This window comes from Urocitellus parryii, chromosome 11, assembly GCF_045843805.1.
Source record: "Urocitellus parryii isolate mUroPar1 chromosome 11, mUroPar1.hap1, whole genome shotgun sequence".
NCBI lineage: Eukaryota > Metazoa > Chordata > Mammalia > Rodentia > Sciuridae > Urocitellus > Urocitellus parryii.
In genome coordinates this window covers 852,620-871,796 of record NC_135541.1, presented here as the reverse complement: position 1 = coordinate 871,796, position 19,177 = coordinate 852,620, and the positions used below count along the sequence as shown (strand labels likewise).

Genomic DNA, 19,177 nt, shown 5'->3' with positions numbered 1-19,177 from the left:
GGGCCATGCTGGCCCACACCTCCCCTGCTGCAGGATGGCTCCCAGGTGAAGGCCGGGCCTGGAGCCACTCTCAAGCCACTGTCGTCCCTTTGGAAAGACCCTGCTGGACATCATTCTGGAGCCTCAGCCAGCGACCAGACCAGACCAGGTGCAGGCCCCCCTCCTGCAGGGGCTCCAGGCCAGGGCCCAACCTCAGGGTTAGCACAGAGGCATGCCCCCTTCCAAACACCCCAAGTCCCAAGGAAGCCACGCCTGAGGCACAGGCTGTGCAGGGAGCACGGACCCAGGTGGCAGATGGGTCCCCACAGCAGTCTCAGGTGGAGTGCAAAATGCACCTCAGGACGCGGCTAGCCAGTTATTGACTGAAAGGCTACCTGGGGCCAGGGGAGGGCATCAAGGCACTCAGGCAAAAAGTCCCGCCTGAGGGATTCAGACAATCCGAACTGCAGTCCCCTAAATGCACGTCGGCCACACCAACCACCAATAACGACAACTAGACCTGTGGGTCCCCCGGGAAGCTGGCTCCGAAGGGCACAGGTACAGCGACCAAGAACCAGCTTTCTCACCATAAGAATGTCCAAGCCACAGTGTCAAGCAAGGCAGCCCCCTCCCACACACGCAGGGGCAGAGCCCACTCCAGCCCAGGGGAGGCACCCCAGTGCCCTGGTCTCAGCCTGGGAGGGCAACCCTGGGCTACAGCATGACGGCCTGAGGACAGCAGCCTCATCCCAGGCAGCAAGCCAAGTGGCAGCGCGAACTGTCCCCGGCTGTCTCCCTTTCAGACAGACAGCAATCTCTGCTGATAGGAAGAGGGATCTGTCAGGCAGAAGCCGTGGGGACGGCTGAGAGGCTCCATCCATCCACCTTGTGTGCCCGCAGCAAAGTAACCTGTCCTGCCACACCTGACACCCAGGATCAGAAAGTATTAGACCCCGTTTATACGAAAAGCAAGTGTACCAGAAAGGTTAGGCAATTCGCTCAAGGTCACACAGCCAATGAGGGACAGAGGAGGAATATGAGCACAATCCCAAGAGGCTCCTCAGCTGGGTAGGCTCGGCTCACTGCAGGACACACGCCAAGGACAGCAGTCATGGAAGTCCTACAAGTGGCTCACTGAGCACCCAGGAAGCCTGTGTGTTCCAAGCCATGCCAGCAGGAAGCTGTCAGCAGGCCCCAGGTCAACCTCTAGACAAGAGTGGACAGTTCCTGTCACCACAGGTCACCAACCCTAAACACTGTCACAGCCCCAGCAACGTGCCAAGGTCCCCAGTATATCTGCCTTCCTGAAGGTTGGGCTCAAAGCTGGAGCCCCACCGAACCCGGCCCCAGCTCAGCCAGGCCAGGGCCAAGCGGACAGGCCGAGGCAGTCAGGGCGGCAGGGGCAGGGGCCTCACTGGACGGGAGCCCCACCCACCTCCCACCCAGGCCAGGACGGATTTCAGCTCACGCCTGTCAGCAGGCCCAGGTCTGCCAGGAGCCGCAGCCCTGCACAGAGTTCCAGTACGGTCTTTGTTCCTCCAGCCCTCCTCCTCCTCAGTAGATCAAAAATATTAAAATAAGCTACAAAGGAAGTGAAGAAATCAAAACATGTCCCATGAATAGGCTTCCCAGAGGAGAGTGGGAGGAGCCGGCAGAGAGGGCAGTGCATGGACATGGTCAACCTCAGGTCCACACCCCCTGGACTGACCCCATTTCCACATGGCACATAACTGTCACAGATGACCACCACATAGCTGCTGGGGGGACATGGAGGACCCCCAAGTGCAGGTCACAGAGCCGAGGACACTCTGGGCTGAAGGCGGAGGGGCGCACAGACGGGGAGTGTCCCACGAGGGGAGCGGGCCCTCCCACCCTCCTCCCTCATCAGGAAAGCATGCAGGAGCCGCCCAGGCCCCGGCCCGCTGCCTAAGCAGGGGCAGGGCTGTCACTCCAGGGTCTTCCTCTTCACTTTGAGGAATTTCTCTTAAATCAGTGAACGGGTGCCAGAGCCCTGCCAGGGAGAACACGCGGGAAAAGAAGCTCCAAACCACCCGCCATGACCCGAGGAGCCACCCAGGCCTTGTCCCTAGGACCCAGGGTGCCATCCTCCTTCCTTTCAGCAGCACTGGCCCTCTCTGCACCCGAGGACCCTCAAAATCAGAACCCCAGGGCTGGCTGCAAAGAAGGGGAAGACCTGCGGCCCACCCCCAGGCAACAGCTGGGACAGAGGGGCCCCGTGGGCCTGCAAAGCCCAGAAAGAGAGACCTCCAACACACACGACCCAGAGTCAACAAAAACAAACCAGACACGCCCTGCTCAGGCGGACCTCGGTGCTCCCTGGCTCACTCCCACTCTGGACATCAGTGAAGCCTGCCCAGCAGCGGGGCCTCGCCAGTCGCCCGCTCCACCACAGCAGGGCCCACCCCAGCAGCCCGCACACGTGGCATCCTTGGGCCACTCAAGCTGGCACCCCAAACAGACAGACCCTGCTCACAGGGAACTCCATAGCCAACTCCCCATCTGAAATGAAGGGCCAGCAGCCTGCTGGGGCTGCAGGGAGCTGCACCTGGGCACTGGCCTCGCCAGGTCAGAACCACCACTGCGACAGCTACTGAACACACAACACACAGCACACGCGATCTAGCAGCCCTCTTCACGGCCCCTCCCCCCACAACTCTGACACTCTGCTGGAGGGGCGCCCAGAGAAAACCGGGCTGCAGCATCTATTCACAGATTTAGAAAAAAAAAAGTTTGATGCAATTGCTGAATTAATTAGGCCTCCCAAGAATAGCTGAGCCAATGCAGCGTCTGTGTGTGCCGTTTAGTAAGCCAGAATATTTAAGAGTCAGATACTCAGGACACGCGCTACAGAAAGTTCCTGTGGACTCGGTCTCACCATCTAGTAGCCGGGAGCTGCCCAGAGACAACACAAACAACAGGACCTGGGTGGGCAGCTCTGCACACCAGCCCGTGTGCTTCAGAGACATTTGAGGACCCACGGCCACAGGGACTCAGGGCTGCAGTCACTAAGTCTCAGCACCTGCCACAGCAGCCAAGGCTTGGCTTCATTTCTTAGGTCCTGTCCCAAGACTTCAGGGGAGTTAGGAATCAAATCAGGCTGTTCGCCTGGGACAGAAGGGCAGGCACCCCTCTGCAGGTCTGGGAGACTTCTGGGGTGAATGTGAGAGACTTTACCCCAACCCTGTCTGAACACCCCCACGGGGGCCCATGGGGGCCCCAGCCTGAGGCCCACAGCTGGGGTTCAGTCCATTGGACTTCCCAGAGCCTCTTCATAGATTGGCCAAGGCCCAACCTCTCCAGGCCACGGTTGAGGGCTTGGGGGAGGCTTTACACTAACCAGGCCTGGCCACCGAGATTTCCATCCAGGCTACCCCTGAGGACAAGCCCACCAGGCAGAAGGGCCTTCCTCCTAGACAGTTGGGGCCACAGATAGGGACACTGACACAAGACAAGAGTGGACAGTTTCTTTCCCCAGATTTCCTTAAAACAAATCCCTGTGGCCTGGCAAGACAGGACACAAGCACATTCCTGCCTTGGGAGGACGGGGGTCCCAGCCCAGGAGAGCCCCCGCCCAGAGCACACCTCCCAGGCTTGGGAGCCAGGAATACTCACCCGGGGCACCCGCCGCTTGTACTTGTTGCCGTAGTCGAACTTCTCCTTTACGTCGTCCAGGCAGCGGCCCAGGCGCGCCTGCTCCTCCTTGCCCGTGTAGTCCTGGCTCAGCAGGATGTAGGCCCGCCAGTTGGCGGAGTCGAAGCCCCAGTGGCAGGTCCGGTTCTCCAGGGCCTTGTGCGAGTGCACCACGAACTTGTGCGGAGGGTACATGAGGCGGCAGTCGAGGCACTGGATGCAGGCCGCGCTGGGGCTGCTGTAGAGCTCGGGCACCAGCAGCCCCTTGCACTTGCCGAAGCACTCGTGGTACACGCGGACGCTGCGCTCGCTGAGCTCCAGGCCCAGCGCCAGGCTGGCCGCCAGCTCCTTCTTGCAGGGCGGCGGATAGGCGCCGCCGTAGAGCAGCGCGTTGCACAGGCGCTCGGCGTCCGTCTTGGTGATGAGCCCGCACGAGGGCGCGGAGAAGGGCAGGATGCCCATGACTTTGAGGATCTCCAGCTGGTCGGCTGTGCAGCGCGAGCAGTAGATGTGCAGCTCGTCGCACACCGAGTTGATCTGCTGCAGCGAGAAGTCGCGCAACACCGAGTTGAGGATCTGCGGCAGGCACAGGCGCTTCTCGCCACCCACCACGAAGCAGGAGATGGTTTCGCCCTCCAGCACGGTCTCGCAGCGCTCGGTAGAGCGGTCGGACGGCATGAAAAAGGGCCCGGGCAACACGGGCGGCGGCGGCTGGATGGCGGGCAGGTGCAGCACGGGCGGCGGCTCAGCGGCTGTGGGCACCGGCGCAGGCACAGAGGCCGCACCCGCCTCCTTGGCGCTCTCCTTCTTGTAGGCCTCCTGAGCCCAGCGCGCCGAGAAGGCGGCCGGACCGCCAAGCGAGCTCATGGAGCTCAGGTGGAACTGCTCCAACGTCTTCTGCAGCCCCGGGTGCGGCTGGAAGCCGCCGCGGCCGCCTGCCGCCGCCTCCATGGCGCGCTCGGGTTCCACGGGCCGCTCCCGCTCCCGCGCGCCCGGGCCCCCGCGGCCCCCGCCGCCGCCCCGCGCGCCCCGGCGGCGCCCGCGGCCCCGGCCCCGGCCGCCCCCAGCCGCCGGCTCCCGGCCGATCACGGCCGCGGCCTCGGCCTCGCCCGGGGGCGCGAAGGCGAAGGCGGGCGGGGCGAAGGGGTCCCGCCGCTGGAGCCCGCCGCCGCTCGGGCCCGGCGCCACATCCACGCGCCCCGCGCCGCGCCCGCCGCCGCCCGGGCCCCCCGCGCGCCCCCCGCGCGCCCCCCGGGCTCTAGGCGCGGGGCATGCCCCGGCGCGCGCCGCCAACGCCAACGCCAACGCTCGCGGGCCCGGGGCTCGCGGGGGGCGCGCGGGCAGGTGCCGGCGCCGCGAGGCGCGAATCGCCGCGGCGGCCGAGGCCGAGGGGCCCGGGAGGAGCGGGGGCGCGGGCGCGGGGCCCGCCGGGCCGTCCTCGCGCGGCGCGCCGCCGCCGCCCCGCTCCTCCCACCGCGCGGCGCCCGCCCGGCTCGTCCCGGCGGCGCTGGCCGGCCGCGTCGCGCCCGCGCCGGCCCCCGGCCGCCCGCCCGCCCGCCGGCTCCCGGCCGCCCGCCGGCCCGCGCGCGCGGCTCCCGGGGCGGCGGAGGCGCCTCTGGCCCGCGGCCTCAGAGCGCGGCGGCGGCGCGGGGCTCGGCGCGCTCGGCGCACATCCTCCCGGCGGCTCGCTCCGGCTCGGACTGAGTGCCCGGCGCTGAGCTCACGCTGCCGCGCGCCGCCCCGCCCCGCGCCACCGCGCCCCGCCCCGCGCCGCCCCGCCCCCGCGCTGTTTGTTGCCGTGCGTCCGCCTCGGCCCGAGCGCCGGCCAAGAATGCGACCCGCTGCCGGCCGGCTCTTCCAGGAACGCGCGCTCCCCCACCCGGGCTCGGCTCTGCTCGGCCGCGCTCGGCGGCGCCCGGCCGGGACTCGGCCGAGCTTGGCCCCGCCCACCCGCACCTCGGCTCCGCTCGGCTCCGCTCGGCTCCGCTCGGGACCGCCCGCCCGGAGCTCGGCCCCGCTCGGCCCCGTTCGGTCCCCTCGGCCCCGCCCACCGGAGGCCTCTGGTGGCGGCTGCGCCCGGGGCCCCCCTTCCGGCCGAGGCCGTTTCCTGCGCGGCTGGGTAGACGCCCGTCCCGCCGCCGCCCCGAGGCCCAGAAACCCACAGGGTCCCCGCCACAACCGCAGACCAACTGAGGGGCGGTCCGGGGCCGGTCTCTGCTGCCGCCACCGCAGGTCCCGGGGTTTCTGCTGAACGGATTACCGTGCGACATACACTGGGACCCCAACTCAAGGGGCCCGTCACGGAACAAGCTCCAGAGGCCCCACCCGAAAGGGAAGTCGCGAAACACTCCAGGGTACACCACCGTGTTCCCCCTGGAGAGGGAGGCCACGCAGCTGACCCCGGTGTCCTTACGCTACGAGGATGCCCAGAGCACATGCTGGATTTCCACACAGGGTGGAAATGCCCACATCGTCCACATAGGACCAGGACCTGGAATCCAACACAGGAAGGAAGGCCGCACTTAGACAATATGGGGACACTGCACATGCTGGGATCTAGGATCATTGCACCCAGGGACACCACGACCTAACCTGAAGAAAACAAGATTCAGGAAGGCCCATCCCACCCCTTGATTAGCAGCCAGCATAGACCACCCATGGCTCTGGTTCCCACCACACCACCAGCAGCAGCACCTGAACCCTGGTCCCAGTGCAGGAATCTCCCTGCTTCTCAGGGAAGGGGCTTTGGGACTTGGCTCTGTGTGCTGAGAGCCCAGCCCTGTGCTCACCAGCACAGCCTCTCCCTGAGGCACCCCACTAGCCAGTGTCCAACCCCAGGAACTCAGCCTCAGTGTGTCTCAAGACAGCAGCTAATGTGACTCTCACTCTGCAGCCTGCATGTCAAGAACTCGGCTTCTGTCTGCATCCGTCAGGCACCCAGGTTGCGACTTGAATGAGACAGCACTTGACCTCCCTCCACACTGTGGCTATGCTGTAGGAGAGACAAGCCAGAAAAGGCCAGGAGGGAGAGCGGAGCTGAGCAGGCTGTCAGGTGGCCCTAGACAGAAGCTGCATGCAGCAGAGGGGTGGATGGGTCTGGCTCTGCTCACCTGAGGCCAAAGGACTTCCAGCTGGACAGTGGTGCCTTTCCCACATGACCAGGCCCTCAGCTGGCCTGGGCTCTGGGGAACAGGGGAGAGAGGCTCTCAGAGCTGGATGGAGATATGAGAGCCACACTCACTTTAGCCTGGAGATCTCTCCTCCCCGCTGGAAGCTGGAAATGGTCCCATACCAGCACTCCTGGGGCACAGTTCCTGCCCTGGGGCATTGGCAAGTATCCCTGGACAGGCCTCAGTTACTCTATGCCAGGGGCAGGTGTCTGGACAGCTGAGATCAGTGGGTGACCCCAAGTCTGGGCTCAAGATTTAGAGTGCCTATCCGAGTCTGAAAACTGGATGGCTTGTCACCAAGCATACATACGTGAACCCACTCCCAGTTCCCTGTGTTGGCCTACAGGAGCCTTGGGATTATCCCTCCTTGTCACACAGTTGCTGCTCCCCCTGCGCTGTTGGCCCCAGCAGTACCCAATCCCGACCACAAGGCATCTTATGCTCACACATAAGAAAACCAATACGACAATTGTTTCCTGAAAAGGGGTATTTTTAAAACAAGAAAAGGAACTGATTTGTTTTCCGGGAGATGGTTTTCTTAGCCCACATTTAGACCCCTCCGCCAAAAGTTAACATGGCTCGAGGGATTCATCTCCTTCCATCTAGATTTGAATTCCATACAGTTCCGGGAGATTATAATCCAGACAGGCCCAATGGTGCACACCTATAGTGCCAGCTACTCAAGAGGCTGAAGCAGGAGGATCTCAGAAATTGGTGAGACCCTGTCTCAAAAATTAAAAATTAGAGCTGGGTGAGATGGTGGACGCTGGTAAACCTAGCGGCTTGGGAAGCTGAGGCAGGAGGATGGCGAGTTCAAAGCCAGCCTCATCAACGGCGAGGCACTAAGAAACTCAGTGAGACCCTGTCTCTAAATAAAATACAAAAAAGGGCTGGGGATGTGGCTTAGTGGTCAAGTGCCCCTGAGTTCAATCCCTGAAACCAAAAATTAAAAAGTAGAAAAGGGCTGGGGATGTGGCTCAGTAGTATAGTGCCTGTGGGTTCAATACCCACTACTGAAAAGAATACATTGTAATTCGAAGAAGATAACTAGAATCAGAGCTGGCTAGGACAAGTCTCCCATCCAGCGAGGAGATCTCTGGCTCTCTTGCTTCAGCAGGCCCCTGAGGACTGGCTCCAGTGGCCAGAGCCCATGCAGATGCTGCACTCCTAATGCCTCTGGCTTTGCAGGCCCAGGCCAGGGACCAGCAAGTGACAGAACCCAGAACCGGGAAGCAGCCATGGGGATGCAGGAGAATAAAGAGGCTGAGCACAGGAGGGGTGTGGGAGGGGTTGGTCCGGCTGAAGGGCCCTGGGCAGCAGCGCCGGCAAGGCCTCAGGCTGGCCTCTGAGGCCTCCTCCTCCAAGATGCTGGCATTCCAGAACAGCCCAACCAGCCCACCCAGGGCCAGGGCAGCTGGGATGGAGCTGATGGGGCCTTGCTTCCCCTTGCACCCAGGGGTGCCCCACCTGCTGGCCCTCCTTCTGCCACCTACAGCCACTCTGGCCTGTGGCCTACTCATGCCATAGGCCAGGCCACTACATCAGAAAGTGAAGGGTCCAGGCCACAGGTACAGCCATGTTGGGGGTGGAGCAGGGTTGGCTTTGTGCCTGCCGGCAAAAAAAAAAAAAAAAAAAAAAAAAAAAAACACCAGCTTGCAGACAGACAGGGCCTGCTCAAGCCCTCACCATACCAGGGAGCTGGGATAGCTTGTGACACATTGTTCATCAGCACCATGCAGGTATGAGCCAGGTGCTGCACCCTTGGGAAGGAACCGATTTCTAGCCCAGTGGCTTCTATTCTTCTGTGGGACACTGACAACCCAGTGACAGGCCTGCCTGGACGGCAGGTCACCCACTTCTGAGTAGCCTGACTTGGGCAGGGGGCTGGTGTCAGCCAGGGAAGACTTCCTGGGGGCGCTGGCCTTGGAGTTCAGCCCCAAGCCTAAGAGGCCAGCAATTTGGAGATGCACAGGATAGCACTCTGGAATGAGAGATGGGGGTCTGCCAGTGAAAGGGGCACCCCGACTTTGGGGGAACTCAGACCCAGCAGAAGCACTCTATGAGGTCAAGCCACCAGCCCACACAGTTCCGGGATGTTAGTGTGACAACCAGGAAGCCCTGGACAGGGCCTGAGTCCCCACACTCCACAGAGGACCTGCTCCTTTCAGCCCTATGCCGTGCCCCACCCACTCCTTGGGATGCAGAAGGAAGAGACAGGCAGCAGCCAGGAACAAGCAGCCATTGTCCACTGTAAATAGGAAGAAAAGACGGCTCAAGTAACATGAGCTTCATAAAAATTGAGAAAAGACTTTTTTCTTAGCTTGGGTCCCACCAGAAACAGACCCTCAGACCGAGATTGAGAACAAGTGGTGTAACAAGAGGGAGCCAGCCCCCCGGAGTGCGGAGGAGCCTCCTATCCACGGGCCCCTGAGAGACCTGAGCACACAGCAGTCTCAGCACCATTCCCAGGGGCAGCCCCCGAGGTGGGGGCACATCACAGCAGCAGGGTGACTAATTTACGGGGGCGACCAAATAAGGAAAAGCATAAAGGGTGTCAAGGGCCAGATTTCTCACTGTTAGAGATGCACACTGAAAATACAGAAAGAAGGGCTAGGGCTATAGCTCGGTTAGTAGAGTACTTGCCCAGCATTCACAAGGCCTGGGTTCAATCCTTAGCACCACCACCACCAACAACAAAAAATACAGAAAGAGAAGGTTGGAGTTCTAATTCAGTGGCAGAGCACATGCCTAGCATGGGTTCAATCCTCAGCACTGCATAAAGGTAAATAAATAAAATAAAGATACCATGTCCCCCTCTCTCTCTCTCTCTCTCTCTCTCTCTCTCTCTCTCTCTCTCTCTCTCTCTCGTGTGTGTTTTATATAGAGAAAGGAAAATCAGCCCTACAGTGTTGGGTTGGAATTGGCCACACCTGTGAGATCTCAGGTCCATATTTACAAACAAAACCAAGATGTGAAAATGTGTTTGTGCTAACATATGTACCATCCCCAGCTCTGTCCATGAGCGGAGGGACACTAGAGGCAAGGACCACAGCAGGGCCAGATGCTGGCTTCTGCCTTCCCTTCTCCTGAAGGCAGCCAGGATCCTGCAGGGAAATAACCGGCCCTCAGCGCCAGGATAAGTGTGGACAAGCAGGAGGAAGGGCCCCAAAAGAGGGGACACCTGCAGAGGACACAGAGCTGGCAGGCAGGGGCGCCCCTGTCCAGATCAGCAGGCCCCCACCACAGACCCCGGCAGACAGCACTCAACTGTGCAGCCCAAGAGGATCCTGGCCATGGCCATGGGCTACATGGTGGGATAGGTGAGCACAGCAGCTCACTTCTGTGACTCTCCCATCAAAGACACACACCCCATCCTCCTGTGACAGCTCCTCAGACCAAGCCAACAGGGGACCTACCCCAGGAGCCTTGGCCCAGAATCTTTGAAGGCGCCAGGGTCACGGCAGTCAGAGAAAGGCCAGGAATGTTCTGGACTAATGGAGACGAAGAAGATAGAGTGACTTAGTGCCATGTATGGACCCAACCAGGCTGATCTCTCTGCTGCAAAGAATGTTAGTGTGACAACCAGGAAGCCCTGGACAGGGTCTGAGTCCTCACACTTCCTTGCCATGGACACCCTATGGGTATGTAAGAGGAATCTTTGTTTGGGGGTGCAGTGGAGCATCATGTTGGCTGCTAACCTCAAAAGCACTGTGGGAGCAAGGTGCTCTTGTGCACACCTATACTCCCAGCAACTTGGGAGGCTGAGACAAGAGGGTCACGAGCTCAGAGTGAAGTCCTAAGCAACTCAGTGACACCCTGTCTCTAAATAAATACGAAAGGGGCTGGGGATGTGGCTCAGTACTCAAGTGTCCCTAAATTCAATCCCTGGTACCAAAAAAAAAAAAAATGAGGAGCAGATAGCCAACTGGAATCCTGGGGTAGCTTTGGGTCTGCTGAGGCCTGGCAGTTAAGGCCAACATGGGCTGTCCACTCCATGAATAGGTTGTGGAAAACTCTGCCCATAAGCCCTGACGTGGAGCCCAGACAGACCAAGGCAGGGTAGAGAGCCCCTCAGAACATGGAGAACTTTGTGGACTGTGTGGAGGTAGTAGGGAATAACTGGGGGCCCAGAGAAAACTCAGCAGATGAAAAAAGCAAGGTAAAAACTAACTCCAGGAAAAACAAAAAGGAAATTTGAAGCCAACTCCACTACTTGCTTCAGTGGTGAATAACACTTGCATAGTTGTCACAGTGTGGACAACTTAACAAAAATTATGAAATTGTCGATTTGGGGAGACAGAAAAGAAAGTAGAGAGGATGGCACTGGGGAAGGGCCGAGCCTCCATCCTCAGCTACAGCCACCATGTCTCAAAGAGCAGTGAGAGCACGTGACGTGGAGCCACGGAGAAGCAAGAGCAGCTGGAAGAACTGAAGGGGTAAGTCTGAGGCACCAGACCAGGGCCAACAGAGAGTCGTAGGCTGTCCTACAGATACATTGAGAACCCTCCATATTTGGGGTTTTTGTTCCTTTTATCTATATATCTGGTTTTCCTGGGTAAGAATCAAATTAAAAAACAAAAACAAAAAACAGAACTCTAAACTGAAAATAAACAAGGAAAATGAACTCATAATCCCACGACAAAACGAAGAGCCAGGCGCTGTGGCGCACATCTGCAATCCCAGCAGCTCCGGAGGCTCAGGCAGGAGGATCCCAAGTTCAAAGCCAGCCTTAGCAAAAAGCAAGGAGCTAAGCAACTCGGTGAGACCCTGTCTCTAAATAAAATATGAAATAGGACTAGGGATGTGGCTCAGTGGTCAAGTGCCTCTGATTTCAATCCTTGGTACCAAAAAAAAACCCATAGGGCTGGAGATGTGATAGGCTGGGATGTGGCTCAGTGGCTGAGTGCCCCTCAGTTCAGTCCTCAGTATCCCCCCCGCCCAAAAAAAAACAACAAAACCATAGTCTGGGGCAAGACAAAACACACCTGAGTAAGTCATCAATTAAAAAGGAATAAAAATGGAAATCACAGAATGTTTTAAACTCAACAATAATGAAAATTGTCAAAGTTCCTGGATGTGGTTGACATGGTACTTGGAATTGTTTTCTTTTGTTTTTTTTTGGTACTGGGGATTAAACCCAGGAGTGCTCTACCACTGGGAGACATCCCCAGCCCTTTAATTTCTCATTCTGAGGCTGGGTCTCACTAAGTTGTTCAGGCTGCCCTTGAACTTGCCATCCTCCTGCCTCGGCCTCCCGAGTCAAGTCGTTGGGATCACAGGTGGGCCACCATGCCTGGCTCCCTGCTGTTTCTTTCTGGACCTTCTGGCTGGAAGGGATCTCCCCTCCAGTGGAGTTCTGAGGGTCAGCCACATGGTCCATACAAGGGCCATTTGCCTAGGTGGCCCTGAGTGTGCTTCAGCCTCCCCTGGGGTGGTCCCAGAGCTGGGCCTGTCAGGGTCATCAATGGGTCCCACCAACCCATATGTAGCCCAGACCTGTCTCCTAGGGTCAATAGGTGAGGCATAGGAAGTGCTATGCCGGCAGCTGTCCAAGGGGCCTGCCCATGGATAGTCCTGTCCGTGTGGCCAGTGGGAACAAGAGTCTAAACCTAGCACACTGCAGCAAGAACTGGCTGGCAGCTGACCACTCCACCCAGCGCAGGCCCAGCTCCTGCCCACTCCCACTTCAGCAGTACCCCCGGGCCTGCCTCCTGTCCAGCAGCCACCTGCATCATCCTAGGAGCGGGAAGGAGTAAGGTCTGGCCTCACTTGCTGGACAGAGCGGTGGGGTGACAATGAGGCCATCAGACTCTGTGGGCCCAAACAGGGCGCTGGACAACCCCGGGAGTCAGATGGGTGCCAGCCCCCGCTCTGGATCCACAGTGAAGGTGTGATGGGGCCTGGCCAGCCAGGGCAGGAAGACAAAGCTGGCCCTTGGACCCCTTCCCCCACGGGAGATGAGGGTCCCCCAACCCTGAGTAGTCCAGGTGCTGGCTTGTGGACAGCCAGCAGGACACTCAGCAAGGCCAGGCTGGAGAAGCTGCATGCCAAACCATGACCCTGCCCTGCGGCCACACCCCATCCTCTGGACCCTGTGCCCCAGAGCGTCCTGTGCTGCTCTGGAATGTACACCTAGCTGGCCACAGCCTGCCTGGGGCTCCGGCCATGCCATGCAGATCACAGTGTGGCCGCTTCACCTATGCCCTGCAGCACTCTGCCCAGCAAGGGCCCCAAGGCCAGCTAAGAGGTCATGTGTAAGATGTGGGGCTGAGAGGCTGCTGGGCAGAGGGGCCAGAGACCCAGGCCAGGGCCTGTGCACCATGAGCACCCCCGGGCCCTCTCTGCTGCCCTCTGAGGGACACATGCCCCTGAGCCGCACAGGTGGGCAGAGAGCACCCGGGGCACAGGTGGCTGCTGTCACAGGAGAGCTTCAGTGGCTCCTGCAGAGGCAGGGACAAGGGCGACATCGCGGGCCACATCTCAGGAGCCCTGGTGCCAGGCTGTCCCATCCTCTGCTTCCATCCCAGTCTCACCAGCTTGGCTCAACATGGTCAGTGTCTGCCATGCAGCGGCCAGCGAGGGGCTGGGGCCCAGGGCAGGCTGCCCATGGCAGGTGGCTTTGCCAAGAGGGCACCCCTTCCCACTCTCCAGCTTCATGCCTTCAGAGCAGGTTCCGGGCCCTTCCAGGGGCTGCTGGCCTCTCCAGACCTGGCCCTGACCATGTGTGCTGTACAGGCCAAGACCCAGCCCTGGAACTGCCCCCTTACCTGGGAGCCAGCAGCCAGCAGCGAGGGGCCTCCCCCATCTCTGTGAACAGCCCCATGAGGCCCCAGGAAAGGCAGGAGGGCCCCTCGCAGCCCCCCAGTCCCTCTCCTGTCTGGACCTGGGTCTTGCCCCAGGAAGTGGAGGGTGGTTTGGACCAGCTGCCCCAGCCCAGTCCCAAGTGGTGCCCTGGAGTCTGGGCCTCTACAGGGCTGGTGGCAACGGTGGTGCTGCGTACACTCGAGGGACGCGGAGGGGGTCTGGGGTGGGGCCGAGTCTCTACCAGGGGAGCTGGAGACCAGTCCCGCCCAGGGCTGCCTCAGAGAGCATCTGCCTGGCCAGCTGTCCTGGATGGAGATACAGGAGGGCAGAAGACAGCAGGGCTGGGTGGAAAGAGCGCTCATCCCCCTCCAGGACTTTCAGAACTGGTCTGGGGGTCCTGGGTGACTCAGGAGGGCCCTTCCTCTAACATCACGGTCCTGCTGGTGCCAGGCTGGTGGGGGAGCAGGATGGCCTGGGCCTGGCGCTGTCTGGCCAGGCACCTCTGTGGTGAGAGACCAGCCTAGTGTGGCCCTGCCCTGCACCCGCCCCTCCTCCCTTCTGTCTCTCCCACCCCAGGAGGATGCAGGCCGTGCCCTGGTAGCCTTTGTGCCCAGGCTGGCCGGCAGCCCTCTCCCCATATCAGCCCTAGGCCCCTCTCTCCTCCAGGCACCACTTCCTGGCCTCTTCTAAATCTCAGCCACACTTGGTTCCTGAGCGAGCAGGCCCCTCCCGCCCTCCTGCCGTCATTTCTGGCAGGGCCTCCGAGTGAGCTCACTCATTATATAAGGCATGCGAGCTATTTCTTGGGGGAACGAGCTCCCCCTTTGTGGGGCTCCATTTCCCCTCGCCTGCCCTCTCCAACTACCAGCCACCAACCACTGCAAACCAAGGGACGTCTGGGCATGAGAGGAGGGACCCCTGGAGCTACCCCAACCGGGCAGAGGGAAGGAACAAGGGAAGTCTGGGCGCGAGAGACCCCAGTGCTGCTGTGTTGTGGGAAGGGAACTCTGCCTGCCCCTGGCCCCGTCCCCAAACAGAGGGCCATGGTGTTTGCAAAACAGGAGCAACTGCAAATACCCAGATACCCAGGCCTTGGCACCCCGGGAACCAGGGCAGAGCCTCAGGAAGGAAGCAGGGAGGGAGGGAGGGAGGAAACAGCTCCCAGGCTGCTGCTGGGGTGGACAGCCACCCTCTCCAGGGAGGGGCTGCCCCCTCCCCAGGGTCTTGGCCCATCTGAGCACACCTGGTCATCCTCAGGTCCTGAGCCAAATGTTATGGGACCTGGACTTGCCACAGGGGGAATGGGCATCTAGATTCCACACTGCCCAGCAGGGGTTCCCTCTGCTCCTGCCAGATGCTGGGATGCAAACCCCAGTCCAGAGATGCATGGGGTCCTCCCACCCCTCCCTTTCTGGGGAGAGGGGCCCAAGGTCCTTGCACCTCCTGCTGCATCTTCTGTGGCCCCAGGCGGACACAGCAGAGCCAGCTGGCATTGCTGGCCAGGCCTCGCCTGGTGTGGAGGGATCCTGACTCCTGGGAGGGAAACCACCCTCCTAGGAGGGTGGAGGGGACTTTTCCTATAGGACAGTCCTTTCTTGTTGCAGTCAGGGCAGGAAAAGTGGACACCGGCCCAGAGCAAAGACGGCTCTGCCCACTGCCCCGCAGAGGCAGCCTGGAGGCCTGGGTCAGCTGGGAAGGGGCCAGGAAGCCGCTCAGAGGCCGGCCACTTCCCCTTTCCAAGGAAGGGAAGGTCCCAGTGGAGCGGCCCCTGCTCCAGGAGGCTCCAGTGCCTGTCCAAAGGAAAGGGGATGTGCTCCTGCGTCCACTGCAGGGAGCCTGTCCACAGGCCACACCCTGCTGCAGGGGGCAGAGCCCGGGTGGGGGTGGGGGGTGGCAGAAACACCCACACCCTGGGCTGTGTGACTGGCGGCCGAGCGGAAGCAGAGCGGCCCCCTCCCACTGCTCCACGGCCTCAGCAGCAGCAGACATCACTCCTCTTTTCAGGCCCGGTTCTTGGAACTTACACCCTCTTGGGTTTGCTATTTTTACCCACCCTGAGCCTTCCGGTCTCCATGACGACGCCTCCAAACAGCAGATTCCAGGCGGCAATGACGTCACCTTTCCCCTTCCTGCGGCCTAGGCCTCGGAGGCGCTGCCTGGGGCCCAGGGACTGCGGAGCTTCCCAGACCCCCTCCCAGACCTCCTCAACTCCCCCAGGTTGAAACCCCGAGGCTCCTGCTGGCCCGGGGATCAGGGGCTCGGTGGGGGGCAGCTTCCGGGCTTCTCCAAGCCCCTGGGAGTGGCTCTGATGGAGCCCCTTGGCGGAGGGCACAGGCCCAGGGGATCTGACCCAGAAGCGGCCGCCCTCCCACTCTGGGATCCCAGCCATGCCGACCGCCCTGCCCTGTGGAGTCACCAAAGGCCCTCGCGGAGAGGGAGGAGGGGCAGCTGGCCCCGGCACAGCCCCTCTGGCCAGCTCCCTGTGGCCCCTCATCACAGACTCTTTCCTAAGAGAGGCGGCCACCGTGCAGGGGCCAAGGAGCCCACAAGTACAGCCAGGGTTGGGTCAGCCTGGGGTGGCCTCTCAGGCCTGTCCAGGTGCCTGTGTGCATGCAGGCCCCTCAGACAAAGCTGCCCGGACACCTGGGACACGAGCTGTTGCAGGTCATTCTGCAGGTACCCAGGTCCTGGCCAGGCTGCTGGCGTGGGGCCCTTCACCTGGCCAGGCCTCCCAGGGCAGCCTATGTCCTTCTGGGGGCCACTCTTCATCCAGCTGTCCCTGCAGTGCCCGTCTAGGGCCAGCCCTCAGCCAAACTGGGAATGGATGGGAACACCAGTGACCAGAATGGGGTGGGAGGTACGCTACCTGAGCCAGGCCCCGTGTTTACAGCACGAGGTCTTTGCTGAAGTGGTGGAGGGGTCTTGGCAGTGCCAGGGGTGAGCATGGCTCAGACCACTCTGTTTTCCGTGGCCACGAGGGAGGGACACTCCTGGCAAGAAGCCCACAGAGGAGCCCATCCAGCCACGCACTGCCCAGCCTGCCACCTGCAGGTGGGCTGCTGGCCCTGCCCCTCCGCAGTGCCTGTTCTTCTGTGCACCCCCCAAGCCTCAGCCCCCAAAGCAGGTGCTGGTTAGTCAAGGAGGAAAGGTCAGGCATTGGGCTCTCTGGCTAGGGGCCACGCTGTCCTGCCCTGCCCAGGTAGGGAAGAGGACCCGGCTCCACTGGCTGGCTGCTCCTCTGGTGGCACGGACACAGGCAGTCTCGGGGCCCACATTCCTGCCTCCTGCTTGGTTCCAGGTACGAAGTCCCGACTCGCCCCTGACATGGGCAGGCACACCCGCAGGTCTGGGCACGAGGCAGCAGGTGGGCGGCCCTCTCCAGAGTCCAGAGACCCTGTCACCAACCAGGTGCATGTACAGCCTGGGGCCACCCCACCTCCAGGAGCCACACCCCATGGCCGTCTCAGGGGTGCAGTGCTAGAGAGGGCCAGAGGACCAACGGGACAGAGGCCCTGCACACGGGTGACTACGCAGGAGGCTCTATCCACAGCAGCAGGGTGGACATAGCTGGTCCAGTAAGCACCCACTCCGCAGGCTCTGCCTGGAGAGTGCAGGGGGACGCCGAGGAGCCCTTGGGGACTGAAGGGTCAGCAGAGCCTCACCGGAGGGTACCAGGCCAGGAAGCCCCTCCACACCCACCCACCTCAGGCCTGGTGCCGGGGCTCGGGTGCCTGTCTGCACTGCTCCTCCCTCCTGGCCTGGGGGTGCCCAGAAGGCCTGTGGGAGACCCTGGGTTTGCATGCTGGTCAGCCTGCCATGTCTGCGCAGGTGGAGGCCCAGGAGGAGCTGGGTGTGATGTGGAAGGGGAGTGGCATCTGGGGGTGAGCCCCTGGTGAGGTGGGAGTGCAGAATCGGTTTCTCCACCCAGGTACCCAGTGCCTATCTACAGCAAGCGCAGAGCAGCAGAAGAGACTTCTTGTTCTCAAGAGCTTATGTCTTTGCAAGAGATGATGAAATTTCTATATATTTCATGTTGGACAGGGTCCATTCTCTTAGAAGGAAGATCAGGGTGCAGGGCTGGGGTCATGAGTCTGAGGCAGGGAGTTCCCCACAAGTTCCATCTGAGCAAAGCTGTAAAATAGATAAGAATGGGCATTCTGGGCAGCGGGAGAGCAGGTGCAAAGGCCCTGAGGTAGGATCCATGAAAAGGGATAGAGGTCAGGGTGATGGGAGATGAAATGAGAGTGGAGATAGGCAGATGACACAGGGCCCATCTATTCCCTGGGGGATAGGTGTGAGCAGGGTGAGTGAGGGTCAGGCCTTCAGGCCTCCCCTAGCTATGGGGGATCCCCAAGTCCTTGAGCCAACAGCACCCCTATGCCTCCACAAGAGGAATGGACATGGGACAGCTGAGGCTGTTGTTCTGAACATTTTGTCCCCAGCCCCACCCCCAGCCTGGCACAGGGCAGGGTGACAGGCTGAGGGGAGGGCCCTCTTCTGGCCCATCCCAAGACCCTCTGCAGCCCCTAGCTGGCCCCTCCCACCCTACCCAGGGAACGGCTCTTCGCTGTCCTGCCCATTCTCCTGGAGCCTGGGGGTTGAATAAACAGGCAAGTTAGCAACTTCAAGTGGAGGCTCAGGGACCCAGGGATGGGCTGGGGGTGCCCAACTGCCCCCAAATCCCCAGCTGCTCCACTGACTACAGGGAGGGTCTTTCATGGCTGCAGGGCTGGATCTGCCTTGGCTCAACACCTTCCAGAGGCCAGTCCACCTCTAGGCCCAGCTCTGCCCAGTGGGAGCTCATCTCCATGAGTAATATTTAACTTGGAAGGGGGGACGTTAACAAGAGGTTTGGATTGCAATCTGCCTGCCAGTAGGGGGAGGAAGAGGGAGGCTTGGAGGGAGGAAGGGAGGGAGGGGGCAAAGCTGGGAGGAAGAAAGGAGGGCAGGAGGCAGGCAGGGCAGCCGCCGCTGGTGGACAGCTCGGCCCTGGGCCTCATGGCCATGGTTCTGCAGCCAAGGTCCTGGACCTGCACAAAGCCTGGCCTAGGGCCACAGGACCCCCCTGCCCCAGGCATGAACTTCTGAGGACAGCCTGCTGGCAGGCCACGCTGGACGTGTGGCTGAAGACCCCCCAGCTTCAGTCTCCTAGCAGAAACCACTCGGAACCAAGAAGGAAGCCTGGGATCCAGCAATGAGGGGGTGGGGGGGCACACACACACACACACACACACACACACACACAGAGACTGTGCACAGGTGCTAGTGCCAGCCTGTAGCCGTGAGGCCTCAACCCAGACACTGAGAAAATCCGAGGCTGTAACAAGGTTGAGGTCCCAGCTGGTGGGGGCGGGCAGGCTGGAGCTGGCACAGGGCTCTCCCTACACAGAGGCCACTGTGACACAAGCCCCTGCCCTCCGGAGGGCCGGTGCCTGCAGGGCTGACCACCCTTGTCCTGACTAGACAAAGCTCCTACTGCTGTGCCTCACCCACCCCAGGAAGCACTGCGACTTCTGGGGCAGTTCTGGCCTGTCCACCACCTGCCCAGCTCAAGGTGCCCAGAAACACTCGAT

The 19,177-nt window shown here is 61.0% G+C and overlaps 1 protein-coding gene across 1 annotated transcript in view; it reads right to left on the bottom strand.

Annotated features, from left to right (window-relative positions):
* The window catches only part of Ski (SKI proto-oncogene), a 53,842-nt gene extending 49,229 nt beyond the window's left edge, over window positions 1-4,613 (bottom strand). Inside the window, exon 1 of the mRNA XM_026380506.2 lies at window positions 3,613-4,613. Within this exon, the coding sequence (XP_026236291.1) occupies window positions 3,613-4,581 (969 nt within the window). The 5' untranslated portion in view covers window positions 4,582-4,613. The remainder of the gene's footprint in view (window positions 1-3,612) is intronic.
* Between the last annotated feature and the right edge of the window lie 14,564 nt (window positions 4,614-19,177).